This window comes from Muscardinus avellanarius (assembly GCF_963383645.1).
Source record: "Muscardinus avellanarius genome assembly, chromosome: 11".
NCBI classification, from domain to species: Eukaryota; Metazoa; Chordata; class Mammalia; order Rodentia; family Gliridae; genus Muscardinus; species Muscardinus avellanarius.
The window spans coordinates 41,526,190-41,545,006 of NC_137797.1; the positions used below are offsets into that span (position 1 = coordinate 41,526,190).

At 36.8% G+C, this 18,817-nt stretch overlaps 1 protein-coding gene across 2 annotated transcripts in view; it reads right to left on the reverse strand.

Moving 5' to 3' along the window:
• Positions 1–18,817, reverse strand: part of OTOGL (otogelin like) — a gene marked incomplete at both ends in the record, with an annotated part of 138,688 nt that overhangs the window by 110,086 nt on the left and 9,785 nt on the right. For both annotated transcript variants that reach the window (XM_080706671.1, XM_080706670.1), the window contains 3 exons: positions 8,796–9,001; positions 12,606–12,727; positions 17,097–17,251. In XM_080706671.1, the coding sequence (XP_080562797.1) occupies positions 8,796–9,001; positions 12,606–12,727; positions 17,097–17,251 (483 nt within the window). The remainder of the gene's footprint in view (positions 1–8,795; positions 9,002–12,605; positions 12,728–17,096; positions 17,252–18,817) is intronic.

Here is an 18,817-nt window from a genome sequence, read left to right on the forward strand (position 1 = left end):
AATGTATTTCATGTAAATTCGATGAACAGTGGTTCTATACATGCTCAGGAAAGAGCTCAGTGCTGAAATCCTTAACCAATCCAGGTATTATTCAGGGGAAAGATTGGAGCTCAGATAGGAGTCAACAGACATTCAATGGTGAACACTCAGAACTCTTGGCTCCAAATCAAGTTTAAATTGTCTCACTACCTGACCTGTGAACAAGTTCAAGGCCTGATATGGAAATCAATCCTGTCCCACATTCAGATAAAGGCTGTCTCAAGTCTCAAGGATTTGGCAGAACCAAACTAGGCAACATCCCGAAGCCCTGTCTAAGGGAGACTTCAGATCTGAGCCTCGAGTTGTTCACCACCCAGATTCCCACAGGCAGAAGTCAACCACTGATAGCAACCTGCTGCCCCACTGGAACAGGAATTGCAGGCTGAATGTTCCACCTCTCCCCCGATTATATTCAAGATAGGAAGAGCACACCAGCATGCCACCACCCAACACTGGAAAGATGGTTGACATTCGCCGCCTATAAGAATGATTTGCTCTTTTATTATAAAATTCTAAGCTTCCCTGCAGCCTGGGGACTTTGTGCAACCTGACCCCAGCGCTCCCCATCTCTCCTGATCCTTCCCTTACTGTTCTACTCCTATTCTTGTTCAGCCTTTCTGGTCACTCTGGCTTTTTCCTGCTCATCAAACACTGAAGCTCATTCCCACCTCAAGGCTTGCTCTCACTCCTCTTTCAAAATGCTCCTCCCTAGGATTTTCCCTCTGCTCCTCCATTACTTCAGTTAGGCCTCTTTTCATGAGACCTCTGCTGCTACATGATCCAGACGAATGCCAAAGACATATTTGTTCCATCCCTCATTATCTCTTCATCTCCTTTCCTCACTTTTTATCATGCATGTTATTGCTCACAAAATAAAATGTTTTTTTGGTGGTCCTGGGAGTGGAACCAGAGGCTTTCTACCTCCAGGCTATACTCCCAGACCTATTTTAAATAATATTTATTTTGTTGTTTCTATTTATTTTATCTTCTATCACATTATGTCCCACATGAAGGAAGAGAACTTGTCTCAGGTGTTCTATTGCTGTGTGTCTGGCTCAGTATCGAACATATTATAGTAGATGCTCAAAATATATTTGCTAAATAAATGAATACAAATTATGGAAGTTTGCAATATTTATTAAATGAGAATTTTAGAATATTCAAATTAGTCTTGCCTAGCCGAGCGTGATGACGCATGCTTGTAATCCCAGCATTCGGAAGGCTGAGACAGGAGGATCACAGTTCACGGACAGCCTCAGCTACTTAGTGAGGCCCTCTGCAACTCAGTGAGACCCTGTTGCAAAATAAAGAATAAAATAGGGGATAGGGTGTAGCTTGGAGGTCGAATGCCCCTGGGTTCCACCCCCAGATCCACCCCCAAAAAAATTAGTCTGGCCTGCTCTAATGTGTTGGGAATCAGGAAAGGGATAAATGAGTGATGCCTCTACCATCTTGTGTCTCATTAAGATGTATGACTACAGTACACCAATAAAAAATCAAAATAAAAAATATGAAAATGGCAAAAGAACTGGTATGCTGTTGTACATCTGTAATTCCAGCACTTGGGAGGCTGATATGGGAGGATCAAAGGTTTGAAGCCAGTCTCAGCAACTTAGGGAGGCTGTCAGCAATTTAATGAGACCCTGTTTTCAAGCAAAAATTAAAATATGACTGAGGGTGCAGCTCCAAGGTAGAATGTCCCTGGGTTCAATCCCAAAACACAAAAATAAAAAATAAATAAAATAAGCCAGGTGTGGTGGTGCATGCTTGTAATTCTAGTACTTGAGAGGCCAAGACAGGAGGGTCAGGGTTCACGGCCAGCCTCAGCTACTTAGTGAGGCCCTCTTCAACTTAGTGAGACACTGTTTCAAAGTAAAGAATAAAAAATCAGGCTGGGGGTATAGCTCTGAAGTAGAATGCCCCTGGTTTCAATTCCCCGCACCACATTAAATAAATAAATTCAGACATAAATAAATACATAAATAAGTTTTCTTTAAAAGTAAATTTATAATCACATTTCATTTTAAAACATAATTTTTAAAGTCTAAAAAGCCAAAATATTTCCATATGGCTCATATGTATATATACACAAGTGTGTGTGTTTGTGTGTGTGTGTGTGTGTGTGTGTGTGCACAAATTTTAATGTTAATAAACAACCTGGGTAATCCCTTAGAGTTCACTTTAATCTTGGCTTTTGAGCCATGTACTTAACTTCTTTTGCTACATTGCATTCACAAAAGAGTTACAAAAGTTGTGAAATTTTAAATCCATGTCTATTTGTGGCCTGGGAGCATGCTAGTCTAAAACTAAAATGGTTCATATAAAATAAGGTCTAAGTATAATAATTTATTTTCCAGACTGGGACACTTTCATAGTAAAGAGGAGATGCTATTCATTATTATGCTGGGAAAAATGAGAGCAAACCAGGACGTCCGTGCCAGTGTGTAGTGAGATAGAGACATGAATTATGGAATCAGAATTCTCAACTAGACAACACATTTCAATCTTCCTGTGTGCAGAAACTCTGAATTGTCTTGTTTCTTTGTGAAGTCATCCCTGAAGGATGAGTAAGATGCAGAGAAAAATAAAGTTTTAATTACTTTTAAGAAACTACATGTGCATCGGCATTCAAACTACCCAACTCCTTCTCTCTATAGATTTATCTAATCAGAAAAACACAGGCAGAGTTTCAAGCAAATACTAGGCAGCTTAAAGCTAAAGCCAATACAGCTCATCTGTGGGCATTTTCTTGCATTTTTACAATAGGGAGGGAATAGAAAGACAGTTTCTTGTCACATACCTACAAGTTGTTAGATTTTTGTAATTACTCTGCTTTATATTATGTGCCAAATAAAATCATGAAGAAGCTGCAATCTCTTTGGGGGCTCCTTCCACTTATCTTCAAGGGTCTTTGCTTCTGCCAGTTCAACCATTCATCTGCCTCCTGCTGGTCTCCCAATTTCTTTTTTCCCTAATTTGTTTTTATTTTTGTATTTAACATTTCATTTATTATATATAGTATAGATAATGAATATATATATATAGTATTGGCACATTATAGTCTCACACCATAATGTAGATCATGTTGACAGTGGCATATATTCACACAGTACTTGGTACCCCTCCACCGCCTCCCCATTTCCCTCCCTCCCAATACTGAGTGTCCAGGTTAACAATGTTATACATACATAGTCCCAGGTAGCATTTCCATTAATGAACCTCAGCCTTCTTCCTCCCCTACCCTTCCCTCCTGGCTCCACTGAGGATCTCTTCCATTATTTGGAGTCCCTCTGGTATCCCAAATACTCCCTAGCTTGAGCATATTAGAGAAAACATATGTCCCTCCCTTTCTGTTCTTGGTCTTCCCTATTTCTAACCCACCAACATCCTTTTGCATTCAACCCCAGTGACCTCACTGTAAACAACCATTTTATGTTCCAGGTTATCAGTCTGCCTGGCCCGCCTCTCAGATCTCTTGAGAGCAGAGGCTGTTTTTATCCCTACCTCCCCCACCACATTCCCTGGATGTCTCCAGGGAAGTCACCCAAGGCAGTCTTTTCTAACTCTGCAAACTGGACTGAGTCTAATTGTTTTCATGAAGCATTGATCCAGAAGAAAAATAAATCAATAATGACCATCTGACTGGTACAGCCTAAATCCCAAACCCTGCTTCCTAGTTAAGTCTCCAGATTCTAAATTTGCCAGCCTTCTCATTCCAAACACCCAACAAAATGCAAAATGCTGTCCATTTGTATTGTGCTGGGGACTTCGGAGCACTTTCATTTACATTTTTCTCATTAGATATGCACAGTCTGGGAAGCTCTCCGGATCATTGTTATTATCTCTCTTTTATATATGAGGAAATGGAACCCTTGGAGTCTTGCTCTCTAATGTAGCTCTCAGTGAACTGATCCTGATGTTGCATTATCCATCCTCAACAAAATGCTTGCATGCTAATGAGGCCTTCTTAAAGCTACATAAAGACATTTCCAAACGTTTCATCTCAGCTTCATTATAGGCTTATTGAGGAATGCTTAGAGATGATTACAAATTAAACAAAATGTATTCAGCCTTATCTATACAACAGGCATTCTAAGTGTTTCTACATAGATAGTCTCTTTTATTACCTACAGTTCTATGAGATATATATAGATATAGATATTTCAACTTAGTAAGTTGAATAAATGACAAAGCAGGATTTAAATCCTACAAGCTGACTCATGAGCCCACATTTTAAGCAGTCCTTTTATTGTGCCTGAAAATACAACATACAAAAAACTAGTCTATTAATTTCGTGATATTGAAAAAAGGTATTATGTAGAAAATTATGGTTCAAAGGCAATTATTCACATAGGTAACTAAGCAGAGTATTGAGAACAAGTCAGATCAATGATATCTGTGATCCAACCCAAACAGTATTATTTACAAGCTATGTTATGTTGGACACATAGCCTTTCGTCCTTGTTCTAAGATTAAGAAAATCTACCTAGTTTAAAGGACATTATGAAGGTTGGGTTTAATATAGCTATGTGCTCATATTAACTATTATTATAAATAGTACCAAGGTACATTATTATTATTGACTACTCTGTGAACTCTGAATTATTGTATCCTCATTTAACAGCTGAAGATAGTGATCATCAGAAATATTAAATGATCGCCGGGCATGGTGGCGCACGCTTGTATACCCCGCGCTTGGGAGGCGGAGACAGGAGGATCACGCAGGTTCGAAGCCAGCTGCGCTGGCGTAAGAGACCCTGTTTCAAAAATATAAAATAGGTCTGGGAGTGTAGCCCGGAGGAAGAAGGGCTTCCAGGAACCCCAGTACCACCAAAAAAAAAAAAAAAAGAAATATTAAATGATCAAATTATAAACTTTACCAAAGTCAACCAGGTATGGTGGCGCATGCTTATAATTCCAGTATTTGTGAGGCTGAGACAGGAGGATTGCTGGTGAATTGAAGCCAGCCTCAGCATCTTAGTAATGCTCTCTGCAACTTAGTGAGACCCTGTTTCAAAATAAATAATAAAACGGGGTTGGAAGTGTAGCTCAGAAGTAGAATTCCCCTGGGTTTAATCCCCAGTACCGCAAAAAAATAAAAATAAGGACTTCCGGGAAGATGGCAACGGAGAAAAGCAGGGCTTATGAGGCCCGCTAACAACCAATCTCTATTACTACATTATCAGCACCTTTCATAGTCAGAAAACACCATCAGCAGAGAAACAAAAAATGTAATTACAAGGGACAGAGAAAAAGAGGGCTGGAAAAATGAGACACCAGGAAAAAAACAGATTGCAGTGCTGCGGCCGGAGCCATGGCGCAGAGCGGCGGGCACCATCTTTCCTTGCAGCACCAGGCCCCAGAGAGGAGGGCGACTCAGAACGGAGCTCAGAGCCACAGAGAGATATGCCGGCCTCACGCCCGAGGACGTGGCAGCAGCGCCATACTACCGGCGGCAGCGGTGAGTTCATTGGACGGCACATTTTTCAGCGCAGGGAGCATCTAAAGCTCCCAGGGGCTGAGCTCAGCACACCCTGCAGGGACTCAGAGCGGAGCGCAAAACCAGAGAAGAAATATGCCAGCCTCATGGCTGAGGATGTGACAGTGGCGCCATATTGCCATCGGCGGCAGCAGCAGTGAATTCACCAAGTCTGCTACAGCTCCATTGGTGCACTCAACAACAGTGAGTCAAATTGCGGCCCCTAGAGAAGAAATTCCAGTACTGCACTCCCAGGGACTTGACCCAGTGGGGGAGTGGTGGTGGCAGAGATATCACACCATAGGAGAACAGCCAACCTGGCATCCCCCATGGTCTAAAGCAGCCTCGATTGACTCCCTGGGTCTGAGACTCTGCGATACAACCCAGTAAAGGAGTAGTGGTGACTGAGATACCACAGACTCAAGATCCAGAGCACCTTAAGTGAAGTCGTAGTGACCCAAGAGAAGAACTAAGAGAAGGCACAAACTTCTGAAATCATGGGAAAGAGGAATAACACTGGAGCAATGAATGCCCACAACCCCACAACATCAGAACCCAATAAAACAGAAATTCAGAGATTTCTAGAAGATCAAATCAGGAAAATAACTTTAGAAATAATAGAGGTGTTTCAAAAAGAATTCAGAGAGAGCCAAAAAGAGATAAAGGATGCAATTAATGAAGTAAAGGCCTCAATTCAAAGTACAAACAACCGATTACACCACATGGAGAATATAATCTCGCTCTTAGAAGACGATCACTCCAAAAAAGAACACATAGATTCTAATTTAGAAAAAAAAATCCAACAACAGGAATCTGACATTGAAGAAATATGGGTCCATTTTAAGAAAGCTAACCTAAGAATAATTGGAATAGAGGAGGGAAAAGAAGGTGAAACCAAAGGGACCAACAATCTCTTTAAAAAAGTAATAGCAGAAAATTTTCCAAACATAGAGCAAGAGGTCGATACACAGGTCCAGGAAACTTATAGAACTCCCTTTAGACAGGATCGGAGAAGAGGATCCCCATGCCACATAATTGTCAAAATGACCAATGTGGAAGCCAAGCAGAGAATCTTAAAGGCAACAAAAGCAAAAGGCCAAGTGACATTCAGAGGCAAACCAATTAGAATCACTCCAGACTTCCCAAACCAAGTCATGAGAGCCAGAAGGGCTTGGAGTAACATATTCCAAACTCTGAAAGAAAACAACTTCCAGCCAAAAATTTCCTACCCAGCAAAACTTTCTATCAAATTAGATGGGGAAATAAGAAGCTTCCATGACAAACAGAAACTGAAGGAATTTATGTCTTCAAAACCAGCGCTAGAGAAAGTACTCAAAGAGATAAACTACAAAGAAGAAATAGGTAACACACACCAGAACCAGAGAAACAAGATTTTCCATCCAACAGACAACTAAGATTGGGTATCTGTGGAGATTCATTATTTATGTTAGTCTTTTACATATCTTTAAATTGTATTGTTTGCCTTTATTGTTGCTAATTTTTAGGATTTCTAGTTGGAATATTAATATACCTTCAGATATAGCATTTGGAAATATTTTATCCCATTCTATCAGTAACTTTTAACTCTGTTTACATTGTCTTTGGATATACAGTATTTTTTTTATTTTTTAGGGAGTTTGTTTACCCTTCTGTTGCCTGTGCCATTGAAATCATATCCAAGAAATCATTGCCAATTTTAATGTTGTGAGGTTTAATCACCCCGATTTTCTTCTAAAAGTTTATAGTCTTAAGATTTATATTTAGGTCTTTTATCTATTTTGAGTTAATATTTGTATATGAAATTAGGTAAGGGTCCAACTTTATTCTTTTCCATGTAATTATTATTTTTCAACAATATTTAGTTAAAAGATTATTATTTCCTCCACCAAATGTTCGTGGAAACCTTGTCAAAAATAACTTGACAATATATGGAAGAATTTATCTCTAGGCTTTTATTTAACTCCAATGGTTTATATATCTGCCTTTATAACAGCACTACACTGTTTCAGTTATTGTAGCTTTATATGATTTGAAATCAGAAAATATACATCTTCTAGCTTTGTTCTTTTTCGAGATCGTTTTGGGTATCTAGAGACCATATTCCACATTAGGATAGATTTTTTTTCTGAAAAATAAATAAATAAATGTATGATAGTTTCACCTAAAAAAAAAAAAAAAAAGAAAAAATATTCTCTGGTAAGAAAGAAAGCAAAAAGAAATATTGAAATGTTATCTTTAAGTCATCTAAAGCTTGGTAGCAGACAAATGAAACTGTTCTGTGAGATTATCATTGTTAATTTTGGATAAATTGCTATAATACTAGATGTCAACCACTAAGCCAAGCATGGGACGGAGGGATGAGGAGGGAATGGGGTGGAGATCGGGTAGGGGCTAATTGGGCGATGTGTGCATGTATGTCTACAAACGTTTTTTTTTTATCCCATTATGATGTATGAATACAGTGCACCAATAAAAATAAATAAAATAAAAAGCATAATAATAAAAAAATAAAATAAATAAAAATAAAAAACAAACTTTACCTAAAGTCAAATTTTAGCGTTAAAACAAGATTCAAAACCAGGTCAATTAGTATTAAGGACAATGTTCAGATTGCATCTCTATGTGTGGACCTAAATCATGAGAATGGCTTGTGAATCTCTTCTTCTGTTGCCCCTGCACACTAGTTAGTACCCAAATTGAAAGACCCCATTTCTAGTAACTCACTGAGGTTAGTTATAAGCAAATTTAATAGATAGTCAGATAAGTATATAAAACCCCTCAGAGTTTCTATTCAAATTTTATAATTCTATTTACATTATTATTTTTATAGAACTATTGTCATTTATATATTCCTATCAAGACTGGAGGCAAAATAGCTTTTCTCATAAAGTACATGTTTGATTCAAAAGAGCTTCCATCAGTACAAGATAATTTCCAAGAGCAGAGGGGTTTTGGTTTTGTTCACTGATACATTACAAATTCCTACAGCAGTAGATACAGATGTCTCCCAAGCTGCTGACACAAAGAAAATGCTTAATTACTATTTTCTATGTGAATAAGGGTGGCATTTTAATTTAGCAAATGTAAACTAGCTCAGAGTTTTCAAGTATAACACAAAAATGTCTTCTTAGTCAACCTTCACTTAAAATCGCTACAGTAGGCAATTGATGGACAGGACTTTCCTCCAACCTACAAGTTTTCTGGGCACTAATGGTTTATTCAGCAAAGAAAACAGACTTGAGAACATGCCCACATGTTTCTTCAGCTCCCTGCTTACCTTGCTGAATGATGAAGTCATCAGACTGAATACCATTGTAGTTTCCACACAGGCCACACGACTTTCCTTTATGCTCCTCAGACAGTTTGAGGTAAATTCCTGATATTCCATCCCAAGCCAATGAAAAGCCAAATGTAGTTTTCACCAAAATGTAGTCGGCTAGTTTCTCAATGAAAATCTGGCCAATTGTCTGCGGCAAAGTTAAACTTGAAAAATAGAACAAAGGCAATCTCAGAATTAGAGTGAAGGATGAATTGTAGGTGATGTGTTTTCTTTTTGATAATGGTTTTTTATAATTAAAAAAGAATTGTTGCTCAGTTATTGAATAAATGATGCAATGATGATGCCCCCAAAGAATCATCCATCCTATAGAAAACCTCAACATTCTTGAAATTTTCATATTGAAATTAAAAGATGTTGAAAATTATTATCTTTCCCCACATTCATTTGGAGTTTATACTTACAGCTTGATGCTTCTTTCAACCAATCAAAAATACACACTTTGCTAATTGTCAGTAACTTTAAAATCTAAAACATAACCTTATGTATTAAGAGGGCTTAAGTGTAATTTTTATCTGGGAAGTTAAAAAATCTAAAATTTACGTTAAGCAGTTTTGAAGTAAAAAAAATGATCAAAATATACAAACATACTTAAGTTCTAACTTTAATTTAATTTTCAATGTGGCTATGCAGAAATAACTTTTATCATCAAAATGTCACTTTGGCATAAATCATTATTTTCTAAAAGAAAAATGCCTATGAATGATTAATAATTACATCATAATGCTGAAAAGAACATTATTAGGTATACATTTTTTTTTTGTGGTACTGGGGGTGGAACCCAGAGGCTTTCTACCTCCGGGATATACTCCCAGACCTAATTTATATTTTATTTGGAAACCGGGTCTCACTAAGTTGCTGAGAGCCTCACTAAGTAGCTGAGGCTGGCTTCGAACCTGTGCGATCCTCCTATCTCAGCCTCCCAAGGACAGGGATTACAAGCGTGCGCCACCATGCCCAGCTTAGGTATACATTTTATCTAACAGTATTGCATAGAAGTTATTTTCTAATTTTTAAATTAAATGCAATTTGGCCTATTTAAACAAGAGTTACATCGAATATTTAAGCTCCCAATACAATGCTTAAATTTACCATTTTTCATAATCTTGTGCACATAGAAAGCAAGTAAAAGACATAAGGGAACCCAAAAAAATGAAACAATTGGACATTTTAAAAGCAAAATCACTAGAATACATCAAAAACAGCAATGTTTTTCCATCCATAAATATGAATGAAGCATATTCTATTAAGATAGCATGTCAGACTTATACTGTATTTTCATATATTTATCTCAAGAATTTCCAATTAATAATTCCCATTCCAGAAAACACGACTACATGCAATAAAACTATGAAAATAAATGTAATAACAGACAAAGGGATGATTCCCAAAGAAGTAATGCAACATATCTCTAAACATTTGCACAATAATTTTTTACAGATATTTAGAGAAAATTAGTTACAGGACAGAAATTTAAAATTTAAATTGAAGAACAAATAAGAAGAGTAAATACGTTCTTATTACATAATACAAATATGAGAAATTCATAGCTGAAGTCAGTTTAAAAAACACTGAAAAATATCACTTGTTTGAGTTTACAAGATTGTAAAAACTATACTTGGAAAAGAGAATAATATTTTATAAACATAGTAATGGGATGTTAATTATTTTGAAATATAGTTGCTATATTAGAGCTAAATTTTTTTTGTATGTTGCCACTTGATTGTTTTCTCTCTATCACAGTCAGTGATTAACTACACAATTTTTAAAAAGAAAAATGTACATCCATGATTATCCTAAGTTTATAACATAGAACAATACTAAAAGAGATAGGGGATAACAGAATAAGGTAAACTCAAATAAGCCTAAGACAAGCTCCATGCACAATATGTATGGAGTTCTGAACTTGTTTTATAATAGGAAATATTAAAGTATAAACTAAAATGAATGTACAGATTCATGCTAAAAAGTATACAGGTTTATTTGTATTAATTTCTTTTATTTCACAGTTGATAGAACTAAATCCAAAATGGCAAGGCATATTATGCAGAGCTACAAATATTTGAGTTCATTTTGGAAACTATTTCTCTAACATTTGCTATGAGTTAGGCCCCAGGCCAAAAACTGCATTAGTATAAGCAACATTGCTAAATAATAAGAAAATTGCATTTTTTTTCTATCCTACAACTGGAAATCCTCATAGAAAAGCTTTCTCTTTATTAAAACTAAACATTACATTTTCCATTTAACAAAGAGTGAACATTCTCTTAAAAATCTATCTCATGGCCTATCAGTTTTACAAAGTATAATAATTTTAAATGCCCATCATATTTCCCAAAATCCCACATATTTCAGAATGCTAAATTAACTGTTTAAATTCAGCTCCTGGAAATACACATTTAACTGCCTCATCTTCTCATTTAAGTGCTAAGCTATTTTTTATAAGAAAATTAAGAAAACTCTGAAAGGTGGGGCTGGTTGCCAGACTATGACAAAGTTCCCTTAGTGCTTTTTCTCAAACCCCTCTGCTACCCTTGCCGAGTCTTAAGAAATCTAAACTGAGGAAAATTCACTCTGCAGTAGTTTGGATTTATAATGTCCCCCTGACCCTCACAGAAACAAGTTAGAAATGTTGAAAGGGGAGGGGATCTTGGTTGCTAAAGAGAGGTCCCTGGGGGTGTGACTTTGGGGATTATATGGATTATATGGTTCCCGTTCTCTCTCTCGCTCTCTCTCTCTCTCTCTCTCTCTCTCTCTCTCTCTCTCTTCTCTCTCTCAATGGCATCCACAATGTAACAGCAGAGGCTTGCTCTCTCCCTCTCTCTTCTTCCTGCTGTCATGTCCTGAGGTCTACACACCTGGCCTGACATGGACTGAACCCTGAAACCTAAAAAAAAAAAAAAACTGTGAGCAAGTAAATCTTCCATCCTTTTAAGTTGTGTGGTCTGTTGTTTTGGATTACAGCAGTGAGAATGTTGACCAAGATAAACCTCCATGGCTCATACCATTGAGACTAGATTCTGAATGATGGATAATTGTCCAGCTCACAATTCACTTTTTCTAGCATAACTCAGCTAGGGTATATTTAAAATTGAGTGTCTCTAAATTCTTTAGATTTGGAGGTAGATTATTCTACAGTATTCCAAATTTAGAATGCATAAAACCTTCTGTCAAATATATAAAAATCCCTTACCCAAACTCTCAGGTCATATTTTTGGTAAATAGGAAGCCAGAGTGGCTCTTCTCTTATCTATTCAATTAAGACCACTTATGTATTGGCTCTGAGTTTTTGTCAAACTTCAATATAAAAAAATCTCAAATGATACTTAAACCCCATTCACATAAACTTGGAAAGGATTTCCATAATAATTCCCAAAACAAAATAAAATGGATTTCTGTAAGGTCTTGCTTTAAAGAAAAAAAGAGAAAATACTTCAAAAAGAGAACAAAATTAATCAGAGTTGAACTATAAAGATATCTCTTCAATTTCTCAGAAAAAATATAATTATCATATTTCTACTTATATAAACATATTTGTATCCTGCACAAGAATTAGGAAGGTAAATGGTGAGATTCCATGTAACTTGGCTGGCCTCAGAAACTTGGAATTTTGGATGGCTATGTGACACAACCTAAAGGGATTGTTGAAGGAAAAATATCTTTCTACTCTACAAAATTCACCTGCAGTCTGAGATGTTTTAAAATCCAATTAATCTTATTGTTTTCATAATATCAGTTATCATATCTTACCTGAGTCCATCTTTTTTTATTTCATGACCGTAAATTCGAATTTCCTCTTGGTTTGAAAAGAACAAGCTGATTGATCGATAACAAGAATACACAGAACCAAGGCATCTAGGGCTATTATGAACCTTGAATGGAGAAAAACAAAAATGAAGCATAGGAACGAACAAAACGTATGATCCATTTTAGTTACTAAAACAGTACGTGTATAGTTTAATGATATTACTCATCCCTAGATACTTTGCAAAGTTATAACTACATTCAGGATTTTTGAGAGAAAATAAATATTTACCTTAGAAATTGGGCAATAGAATTAGCTTTCTAAAATGCAAATTTTAGACTTTTAAACAGATTTGAATTTTTTTATGTTGGATGTTAATATTCCAAAGCTACTTAGTATAGATTGGAAAAAGTTCTGATACAAAACTGTTAAAGATGACAACGAATCACACTTATAATATTTATGCCCATATTATAACCTATTAAAAAATAATAAAACAGCTTCAAATGGAGCTTTGTATCGAACAATATTTAAATGTTAAAAAAAAATGGCCATGAAGCTGGGGATGTAGCTGTCATAGAGCACTTGCTTAGCATTTGCAAGCCCCAGGTTCAATCCCCATCACCACAAAAAAAAAAGTTGCCATGATGTCACTAAACATAACAACTTCACAATTTTAAAACAATCACCAGTATTAAAATAAAGTTTTAATAACATAGAAATGTAATGTACATTAATTTAATGTCTAATCAGCAAATTTCATTTATCACTCATTTTCTAGGCACTGTTCTAGTTTTTGTGGATATAGGAACCAATTAAACAGACAAACATATCTGCTCTCATGTAACTTGTATTCCATTACAGGAAGATGGCTTAAAATAACTAAATATTTATTATTATGTTTAAATATGCGTTTATTTTTAATTGACATTAAAGCTAACAATTAAGCAGGGAAAGGAGATACAGTATATGTGTCAGGTTTTGGGGGACAATTTTAGAGTGAGAGGCCAAGGAAGGCCTCCCTGAGGTGGTGAAGTTCTGGTAAAGGTGAGGAGAGGGAGCAAGCCAGGTATAAATCTGGACAGTGGAGAAGCCCAAAGGAAGAGCAGGTACCAAAGCCTGAAGGAAGGATGTGCCTCTAATATTGTCAATACTCAAACACCAGCTTCTAAACCAAGCAGGATGTTGGAGGAGTCTTCTTTGGAGAAACAAAATGGAAAAGGTTAATATTTGGGGGATTATCTAATGAAACAAGAAGATCCCTGCTCAGTCTAAAACTCGCCAAATAAGCCCTCTCCACATATCAAGAGTTTTCATAGCCTGTAATGGTAGCGCACGCCTGTAAGCCCAGTGCTTGGAAGGCTAAGACAGGAGGATTGCAGGCTCAAGGCCAGTCTCAGCAATTTAGCAAGACCCTGTTTTAAAATTAAGTAAATAAATAAATGGCTGAGGGGATAGGTCAGAGATAGAAAGTCCCTGGGTTTAACCTCTTCTGCCACAAAAAAGAAGCTTCCAATTAACTCCCAGAGTCTTCTCAAGTGTGAACAAGTATTTATGAGTCAGTCACTTGTTAAAAGTCTCCAATATGAAAGACAGAAATCAAGTAAATAAACAATAGAAAGGAAATCAAGGAAAACAGAAACAATTCAGAAAAGTGAAAAAACTTCTAAAAGTTCATAATTTATATCTTCAGGAAAAAAAATGTAAGTATATGCCTTCCACAAAATAATTAAGTGCTGTTTAAAAGTAAATTCAAGAGCCGGGCATGGTGGCACATGCTTGTAATCCCAGTACTTGGGAAGCTGAGACAGGAGGATCACAGGTTTGAGGCCAGTCTCACCAACTTGTGAGACCCTCTGCAACTTAGATCCTGTATCAAAATAAATAATAAAAAATAGGGCTGGGGTGTAGTTCAAAGGTAGAATGCCCTTGGGTTTAAACCCCAGTTCTTCAAAAAATAAAATAAAATAAAAGTAAATTCAAAGAAAAAATATACAATTGGGTACTGATAACATAATAGAAGAAATTTGTAATTAAAATAGAAAGCGTGAGAGGTAAAGATCTAAGAGCTGAGCCAGGCGTGGTGGCACAGGCTTATAATCCCAGCGCTTGGGAGGCTGAGACAGGAGGATCACACAGGTTCGAAGCCAGCCTCAGCTACTTAGTGAGGCTCTCAGTCTCAGGAACTTAGTGAGACTCTGTTTCTATACAAAGTATAAATAAAATAGGTCTGGGAGGATATCCTGGAGGTAGAGGTTCCATCCCTAGTACCACCAAAAAAAAAAAAAAAAAATTAAAAAAGATCTAAGATCTGAAAGGAAAGTGTCTAAACATGGAACAAAAAAGAAAACAAAGAGGAAAATAAGTAAAAATCAATAAGAAAATCAAGGGAGCACTCAGCCAAGGAGCCTTGATATTTAAACAATAGAATTCCTAAAAAAGAAGAAAGGAAAATAAGAAATATTGAGCTGGGGATGTAGCTCAGTGGTCTAGTACTTGCCTATCACACACAAAGCTCTAGGTTCTATCCCCAGTAGTAGAAGAAGAGAAGGAAGGAAGGAGGGAAGGAAGGAGAAATAGTATTTCAAAACTAAAGATTTATAAAACTTTGAAAAGGCCTATCAAATGCCCAACATACAATAACAAAAGAAAAAACACAAAAGAAAAAAATTAAAACACTAACTTAAGCATTAAATCTTAAAACTCTAGGGATAAAAAGAAGATCTAAAAAAAAAAAAAACTGGGGACAGAGGAGTGGGAACAAGGTTTATATGTAAAATTATCCGAAATCGTGTTTTCCAAATCATAAAGAAATGTTCAAACTATTCTATGTCATGTACACTTTCCAGGAAAGTGTCTTCCTGTTCCAAAAATCAACTAGCGAATTAAAGTAAACAGAGGAAAAGAGTCCCTAAGGTACTTAAACACCAGTACAAACACGGGCCGGTGGTTTCCAGTAAGTTTCAGAATCCTACTCTAAAGTATGAGCAAGGTTCCCAGATCACTAGACACTTGTTTGGATCCCAGAAACAGGAGAAACAATACAGGGCAGAAAAAAACAAAATTCTCCAAGAGAAGGATGAAAAGAAATCCCAGATGCCAGGTGCACAGTAGACCTCCAAAGCAGCTACTCTGGAATGTATTATGGGGAAAAGAAATTAAGAGAGTGCCATTTTAAGAAGTGTTTTAAAGACATAGGGACTAAGGGGGGGACAATGATTAAAGAAAATGCAACAAACAAATCTAGAATAGCTGTTTATTCAAGGGAAATGTGCAAGGGAAATAAAATTACCAAAGCCTAATGGGCTCAGCTCTATCCAATGCTTATATGGTATTACAGTTAGATATAAAATGGCCCCTCGAAGAGCTCATAAATTAGTGTTTGAAGCTGATATAACTGAGTCTTGAGGGTTGTGATCCCAGAAGTGGATGTGATTGGAGGAGGTGGGTCCCTGGGGTGTGGCCTTTGGAGTTATAAATGGTTCCTCCTTCCCTGTCTTCTTCTTCTTCCTCTCTCCTCCTCCTCCTCCTCCTCCTCCTCCTCCTCCTCCTCCTCCTCTCCTCCTCCTTCTCCTTCTACCTTCTCCTCCTCCTCCTCCTTCTCCCTTCTCCTCCTCCTCCTCCTCCTCCTCCTCCCTTCTCCTCCTCCTCCTTCTCCTCCTCCTCCTTCTCCCTTCTCCTCCTCCTCCTCCTCCTCCTCCTCCTCCTCCTCCTCCTCCTCCTCCTCCTCCTTCTTCTTCTTCTTCTTCTTCTTCTTCTCCTTCTCTCTCTCTCTCTCTCTCTCTCTCTCTCTCTCTCTCTCACACACACACACACACACACACACACACACACACACACACACAAATATTTCCTCTAAATTAGAGGTCAAGTCTTTAGATTATGGCTTCAAGAATGCTGACTGGAACATATAGTGACAATAATAAAACAAAAAACCCCACATATTGACTTACCCCAAAATAGTGACAAACTCCACTAGAAAGGGAAGAGATATGGGTGTCTATTTCTTTCTGTGTGTTTATAAGTCTATTTGTATGTCTGTTTGCGGATGGGTGTATAACTAATATGAAGCATGATATAAATAAGATTAGTTCCTTTTTTTTTGTACTGAGGATTGAACCCAGGGTCATTATAGCTCTAAGCTAAATCCTCAGCCCAATTTTGTTTTGTGTTCCCTGGCTCAAGTTGATCAAATAAAACCTGAAGATGGAGGATACTGAACAGAGGTGATATTATGACAACCATGATATAGGCGCTTCTGTGTTGCCTGTAAGACCCTTCAACGTGGATTCAAACCTTATTTCTCACAGTTCTAGGCATTATCATAATAGGATTATACTCAATATAGCCACAAATTTCACCCATTCCATTAATAATAAAGCCCTATATATTAAGTATATTATTATAATCTATTTTCCATCATTTGTCCAATATTTTTAAAATACCTGCTTTTCCAGATACAATTTTTAAGCTAATTATATTCTAAAATCACCTACCCATACTGTATACCGAGGCTCCAAATTACCACAGTCCTTTGCAAAAATATAAGAGCAGTTGCCTGGGAAGTAATAGTAGATGCCATCAAAAGTTTCAAAATGATATTGTCCCCAGGTTTTGCAAATACCATCTCTGCCAGTGCCCATGTTTGGGACTGAAAAGAAATAGGATAATGATTAGCAGAATAAAATAAATTAGACCTGCTTCTAGTAATATATGATAAGTGATTCTAATTTTCATTTAAATAAGTATTTTCTTCTGTGGTGGTCTGTATCACAGAAAGAGATAGCTACTATAAAATTACCAGATTGTCTCAAAACTATCAACCTTAAAGAAAAACAAGGTCTCGAACTTATGAAGAAAATATTTATGTTAGAAACTTTCTGAAACTTCCAAAAGAAGACTCTAAGCCAGGCATGGTGGCACTTACCTGTAATCTCAGTACTTGGGAAGCTGAGACAATAGGATCATAGGTTTGAGACCAGCTTCAGCAACTTAATGAGACTCTCAGCAACCTAGGAAGACCCTGTCTCAAGATAATTTTTTTTTTTTTACAAAAGGCTAGGGATGTAGCTCAGAGGTGGATGTAACTGGGTTCAATCTCAACTACCACTAACATAAATGAATGAATGAATGAATGAATGAATGACTAAATAAATAAATACATGGCTGTGGATGAACTCACAGGTAGACTGTCTCTGTGTTCAATCCCCAGTAGCACAAAAAAAAGAAGATAAAAGTAAAGGAAGAAAAGGAAAAAGGAGGAGGAAGAAGAAGAAAAAGGAGGAAGAAGAGAAGGACTCTAGGAGAAAAAGAAGAGTAGGAAAAATGATACAGAAAAAGAAGCTGATGCTGATAAAGCAAATAAGTGGCTCAGAAAACAAAAGAAAATTTCACCACTCGGTGTCCTAAAAATTAGCATAGGCAGCATAAGAGTATTCCAGTCCCCGTAATTCTTTAAAACATCTTTATGGCATTCAAAGAGAAAACTGATGACTGTCTTAAAAAATAAAGTCATGTTTATATGTCAGGAAACTGGGGTTCGGGAGCATTAGTTGTCCAAAGATTAATGGAATTTAGGAAATCATGATCAGACTGGCCAAATCTCAAGTGATGTTCTTCTTAAATCAGACAAATCCCTCTCCTGGTATTATCCTGGCTGCCCTTGTAGATAGCCTTCTATTTAATGTTTTTTATTATTTATTTTTTATTGTTATTATTATTTTGTGGTACTGGGGTTCCTGGAAGCCCTTCTACCTCCGGGCTACACTCCCAGACACCTATTTTTTTATATTTTTATTTGGAAACAGGGTCTCCTAAGCCAGCGCGCGTGGCTGGCTTTGAACCTGCAGGATTCTCCTGTCTCTGCCTCCCAAGCGCAGGGATTATAAGCATGTGCCACCATGCCCGGCTATTTAATGTTTTTTAGACCTTTTACTTTATAATAATGTAGATTATATTTAAAATGGCATACAAAAATAAAAAAAAATAAATATACCTAAAAAAGCCAAAAAAAATAATGTAAAAATCAATAACATCTACTAAACATTTGGTATGTTTAAAACACTTTGATGTTCCATTCTTCTAAACATAATACAACACAGTACATCAAGATCTAGCTGGGACTGACTGTAACCACTGTTAAACAGAACTTTGATATATTCCATGATTTCATGGAGATTATAAAGATAAGGGGCAATCCTGATGTCTCTTCCTTTTG